We start from the raw sequence: 5,649 nt of genomic DNA on the forward strand, positions 1-5,649 counted from the left end.
ACAGCCAAGAAAGAGAGAGGGTAGACAGCCAGGTGAGAGAGTGAGAAGAGACAGCCAGAGGAGAGAGAGAGAGCAGAGAGACAGCCAAGAGAGAGAAGAGACAGCCAAGAGAGAGAAAGAGGAGAGACGGCCAGGTGAGGAGAGACTGCAAAGAGAGAGGAGAGACAGTCAGGAGAGAGAGAGGAGAGAATCCCGGACAGATGACAATAGTTTAACACTATAATTCCCTTTTACCAAAATAACTCTTTTTGTTTACATAACATGACAACATGACCATACAGGTTACAGTGAGAAGAGACTAAAAGGAATCAGAGATCACTCCAACCGAATCATCGCAAAGTCCTGTTTACAAAACAAAATCTTCCAGCAAAGCTCCTCCTTGCTTCGCTTTCCCTGCAACAATCCGTGCAAACTTTTCCTAATCGCTCACACGCCACTCCCTGGCCTGACAATCACCTGTGTGACAGGCAGCTCCCTATTCAGAGGACAAAGATCAAAAAGTACAATTGGGTGAAACTCTGGGAGGAGACTTTGCACTGCAGAGGAATGAGATTCTAGCATAGCAAGAGAGAAAGCAAGCAAGCAGCTCACAGGGAGGAGTTAGGCACAGAGACGCGCACACACACAGGCAACCCGTATACACACACAGAAACTCCTGAATGACACACGTGTGTGTGTGTGTGTGTGCAGCACATCACACTCTACAACTGGGCGGCTGAGTCTGGGAGAACAGTTGACACAACACAGCGGTCTGCAGAAGACATGCATGTGGCTGCGGGAGTTTTATCATGTCTACAGTGCAGCAGGTAAGGAACAAGTCTCTGACTATTCACTTATTATTATTATATAGGATTTATATAGCGCCAACAGTTTGCGCAGCGCTGTACAAAATGGAGGGAGCCAGTACAGTTACAGTACAATTTCAATATAGGAGAGTTAGGAGAGCCCTGCTCGTAAGAGCTTACAATCTAGTAGGAGGGAGGACAAGTGATCCCAAAGTTAATCATTGTATGGGACGAGTCACTGAAAGAAGTAAAAGGACAAGGAGGGCTAGGCTTCCCTGACAAGATGCGTTTTCAAGGGTCACCTAAAGGTAGACAGGAGTAGGAGATAAGTGGACAGATTGGGGTAGGAAGTTCCAGAGGATGGGAGACACTATGGGGAATCCATGAGCTTTATTTCTAAAGCTTCCGCCAGTATCTGCATGGGTCCTCTGGGCAAAGGTACATGACCTGACCCTTGCAAGCAGCGATCAATAGTAACATAGTAGGTTAGGTTGAATAAAGACACAGGCCCATCTAGTTCGTGTGTTTGTGTGTGTGTGTGTGTGTATGTATGTATGTATGTATATGTATGTATGTATGTATGTGTATGTACAGGTGAAACTCGAATAATTAGAATATCGTGCAAAAGTAATTGCAGTAAGTGCTGCAAAAGGGGCCCAAACCAAGTACTGAGTACATATGCATGCTTGTACTTTTCAGAGGTCCGATATTGTTCTATGTACAATCCTTGTTTTATTGATTGCATGTAATAATCTACTTTTTTGAGGTTGTGGATTTGGGGTTCTTGGGGTTTTCATGAGCTGAAAGCCATAATCACCACAATGATGACCAATCACGGCTTGAACTATCTTGCTTTGCATGTAATGAGTCTCTCTCATATATTAGTTTCACCTTTTAAGTTGCATTAGTGAAATAAATGAACTTTGCACGATATTCGAATTATTCGAGTTTCACCTGTATATGCTTGGCTCTAGTAGTTCCCATATCCCTGTATATTTAAGGACTCAAGAAACTCATCTAAATGTGAATCCTGAAATAAGAATTATTTGCACTTGTGATCCTTTTTTCTTTTCTCTAAAGGAAAGGGGAAAATAGTAATAGCAGACCTTGCTCCTGCTATGGGGCCCCGGAACCACAGGGGGCCCAAAGCTGTCTTGCTACACAGTTATGTATGCAGTGAGCAATAGAATTTGGCTAAAAGGACTGTTTGTGACATATGGACTTCTGGATTGTCAGCTCCTTGAGGGCAGGGACTGATGTAAATCTGCACTAGGTAAAGCCCTACGTAAATTGTTGGCACTATATAAATACCTGTAATAAATAATGTGTATAAGGAATACATATACTTAAGGAATGTAAATTGTATTTGGGAGACTCAATATAACTGCGGAAAAATGTAGTAGTATTTTATATAAGTAGAAGAACTGCCTTTTGAGATGGATATTGGAGAGTTGAGGGGGCCATTAATGGTTTTGCGATGGGACCGCATTGCACATAGTTATGGCCCTGCCTTACCTACAGCCAGATTGAGGAGAAGATTGTACCAAGTCCCACTGATGGGACGATCAGTTCGACAGCCAAAGGTCTCATCATTTTTGTTGCAACATCTGCTTGTCTGTGATCACCCCCAAAGCTGGTTAGACACATGACGAGCTCCTACCACTTCCCTTCCTCTGGGAATTGCAATTACGATCGCAAGCAACAGCCAACAACTAAGCAAATGACCGCCCGTGCGTTCAACCGACTACCACCTATCAAATTGCAATGTGTATGTTCGGCTCAAGAGTACGCACCCACCATAGTTAATGACGTCTTGGAATTTGTCCGTGGAAATGTCTCCAATTTCAGTTTTGGGCTCCACCAGGGCTATTCACTAAAGGGCGAAGAGTTGGACTTAGTCTTGCTATAATTTTTTGGACTATCTCTAGTATCTAGTTCTGTCTCAGTTCCTGTCCTCTCTCTCGTTCATTTCCTGGACTCTCTCTAACAGGGCTATTCACTAAAGGGTGAAGGATTTGGAGAGAGAGAGGGGATAGACAGCCAGGGGAGAGAGAGGGGATAGACAGCCAGGGGAGAGAGAGGGGATAGACAGGTGAGAGGGCCAGAAGAGACAGCCAGGGGAGAGAGAGGGGATAGACAGGTGAGAGGGCCTGAAGAGACAGCCAGGGGAGAGAGAGGGGATAGACAGGTGAGAGGGCCAGAAGAGACAGCCAGGGGAGAGAGAAGAGAGACAGGTGAGAGGGCAAGAAGAGAGACGGACAGGTGAAAAAGAGAGGAGAGATAAGGGAGAGACAGCCAGGGGAGAGAGAGAGGAGAGACAGACAGCTTCAACTGGCCCAAACCCAGACACAGCACATTCAGGACTTAAAACCAGAACTGTTCATGTGAAAGAAGGAAGGAAGAAATTCTCCAATTCGGCCCACTTTCCAGTCCAGCGATATTGTCCTCGATTGTGCACTTCTCCTGCCTTCTCCATACCCTTCACCCTCTTGTGAATAACCCTGCAGGTATTTTTTATTTTATTTTTTGGGAGTTGAAAATCTAAAAATGAGGAGTATCAGAATTTCAAAATGCATAAACATTTTTATATTCTGCAATGTAATGGCTTGTCATTTTGGGCTTGGCTATAATGTTATGAGGTTCTTTATGACGGCGTGGAGGAAGCCAAATCTAGTGACTCAGCAGCAAAACGTCCTTGGAAATGATTTCAAAGTGGCCTAAGCTCCCCTACTGAACCATAATAAGATTATTCGTTTTTTTCCTTCACTTATAGATCTTTTACTCTGTTGAAATGTCTTTTAAAGGATCAAAAACGCATGTTAACATTTTGGTAACGGGGGTATTTTCTATCTATGAGCGGTCCCAGCCGGACTTTGTTTTTTATACATTGGTTTTGTGGAGGCGGCTATAGCGTGCTGGATCACCACATAGAAATTTGTCTTTCTCCCCCTTTATGGTAAACTGGCGCAGACCCGTCTCCATTCATCAGGCAATTTCCTGAAACATCTCTGTGTGCATAACCCAGCTTGTCAGCACTTGTTATCTTTCAGGAATTAACTGTTACAAGATCAGTTAAGTATTGGATGTGTGCGGGCCGTCTTAGACGGTTTACTTTTGTGAATTTTGTTTTACCAAGTGTTAACAAAAAAATTCACATATTAAATATTTGTGGCCTCAACTAACGTACATGTCCTTCTTCTGATTTCCACCAGCTGTGAATCCTACATTCCCTCCTTCTCTGTTTACTGGATATAGGATGACCAGATTACATTTGTTGTACAGATTAAAGAAAACCTGTCCGTTTCTTTAATCTGCTTGTTAGACATGTGCGATTCGTTTAGGAAATTCAGAGATTCGGATGTATCTGAATTTCGAATTACAGCTCTAACGAATGTAAACGATCAGAATTTCCTATTCCGAAATTCGTTAGCGGTAGTCTGTACGAAATATTGTTTGTTGGACGAAATTGTCTATTGCTTGTCCTCTCCGTTTCAAAATGCTATTTGCGTGTCTGTCATCCTGACTCTATAGCTCTAATGCTGGGCACACAACTGTGCCGCCGCCGAGGGGCGGGCTTCCGATGACCGCAATGCTAAACGGGCAGTGTGTGCGCATTTCGAACATGTTCATAAGATAAAAGTCGTGCAACCTTACAGGAGAAGTCGCATGCCTTCCACACACCTTGCGATAATCGTACGATCGGGATTTTCTTGTGATTATCGCAAGGTGTGTGGGCACCTTTTATACTTAGAAAACCAACCCAGAAGACAAACTCGGGTAGGGACTTCTGACTTTCCTGATCCTTATAAAAGTGGCTATACACCTTACAACCATTGTAAACCTTTTTTTGTCCAGACATCGCACGCTCGTTCAATTTTCGTTCAAGCAGCCCATCATGCACAGACCAATGTAGTTCGCGATTATTGTTCGTCAGCACCACTAACTGGCCGAGTTTGAGCATGTGCAGTTTTCATCTTGAGATTTTTGTTGCAGGAAAATGCCACTAATCCGTCAATTTTCATCCTACTAGACGAAACCTTTCTAGCCTGCTTGAAAGATGAAAATCTGCCAGTTGTACAGTAATTGCGGTTGTGCACTTCGGCAGATAATTGTAAGGTGTATGGGCACCTTCACTGTTCCAGGTCAGTTACTCAGAAATTACTGAATCCATTGGATCTGAGCAGCCAGGCAATTAACATTTATAGAAGGTCAGCAATGGCAGCCCCCATACACATCTTAGTAAAGTGTGGAGTGTGCATGAAAAAAAGAGATACAATCTCAACATTCTTTAATCTATATGGATGGCTCCACCCCATAAAATGTGAGACAGGAATTGTCCTTCCATGCATTGATGCCAATGGACAGGCCATGTTTTCCTAGTTGTATGTCCAGTTTCAGGATCTATAGCAATTATCAGATGTTGATCTGATACCGAGCATGCTGTCAGACACAAAAATCTTTCAGCTTACTGGAGAATTTCTTTCATGGTATGGTATGTGAGATAAAAATGGTATCGGAGAGGCATGAGTCACCCTTTGACTTCTTGTACCCCTAAGAGCCTCCAGCAGCAAGATCGTCCATAGTATCTGGTTCTTTTCCTGCCCGCCTTGGAGTTTTTAGTGTTTCTGCCCACTTTGGAGTCCTTAGTATTTCCATACACTTTGGAGTTTTAGAGTTCCCGTCCACATTGGAGTTCCTAGTGTTCCCGTCCACATTGGAGTTCCTAGTGTTCCCGTCCACTCTGGAGTTCCTAGTGTTCCCGTCCACTCTGGAGTTCCTAGTGTTCCCGTCCACTCTGGAGTTCCTAGTGTTCCCGTCCACTCTGGAGTTCCTAGTGTTCCCGTCCACTCTGGAGTTCCTAGTG

The 5,649-nt window shown here is 43.9% G+C and overlaps 1 protein-coding gene across 1 annotated transcript in view; it reads left to right on the forward strand.

The window, feature by feature from the left end:
* Window positions 1-742: 742 nt before the first annotated feature.
* The window catches only part of LPAR5 (lysophosphatidic acid receptor 5), a 29,596-nt gene continuing 24,689 nt past the window's right edge, over window positions 743-5,649 (forward strand). Inside the window, exon 1 of the mRNA XM_018553185.1 lies at window positions 743-806. Within this exon, the coding sequence (XP_018408687.1) occupies window positions 789-806 (18 nt within the window). The 5' untranslated portion in view covers window positions 743-788. The remainder of the gene's footprint in view (window positions 807-5,649) is intronic.

Source organism: Nanorana parkeri, unplaced genomic scaffold, assembly GCF_000935625.1.
Source record: "Nanorana parkeri isolate BGI_ZX_2015 unplaced genomic scaffold, ASM93562v1 scaffold113, whole genome shotgun sequence".
Lineage (NCBI taxonomy): Eukaryota > Metazoa > Chordata > Amphibia > Anura > Dicroglossidae > Nanorana > Nanorana parkeri.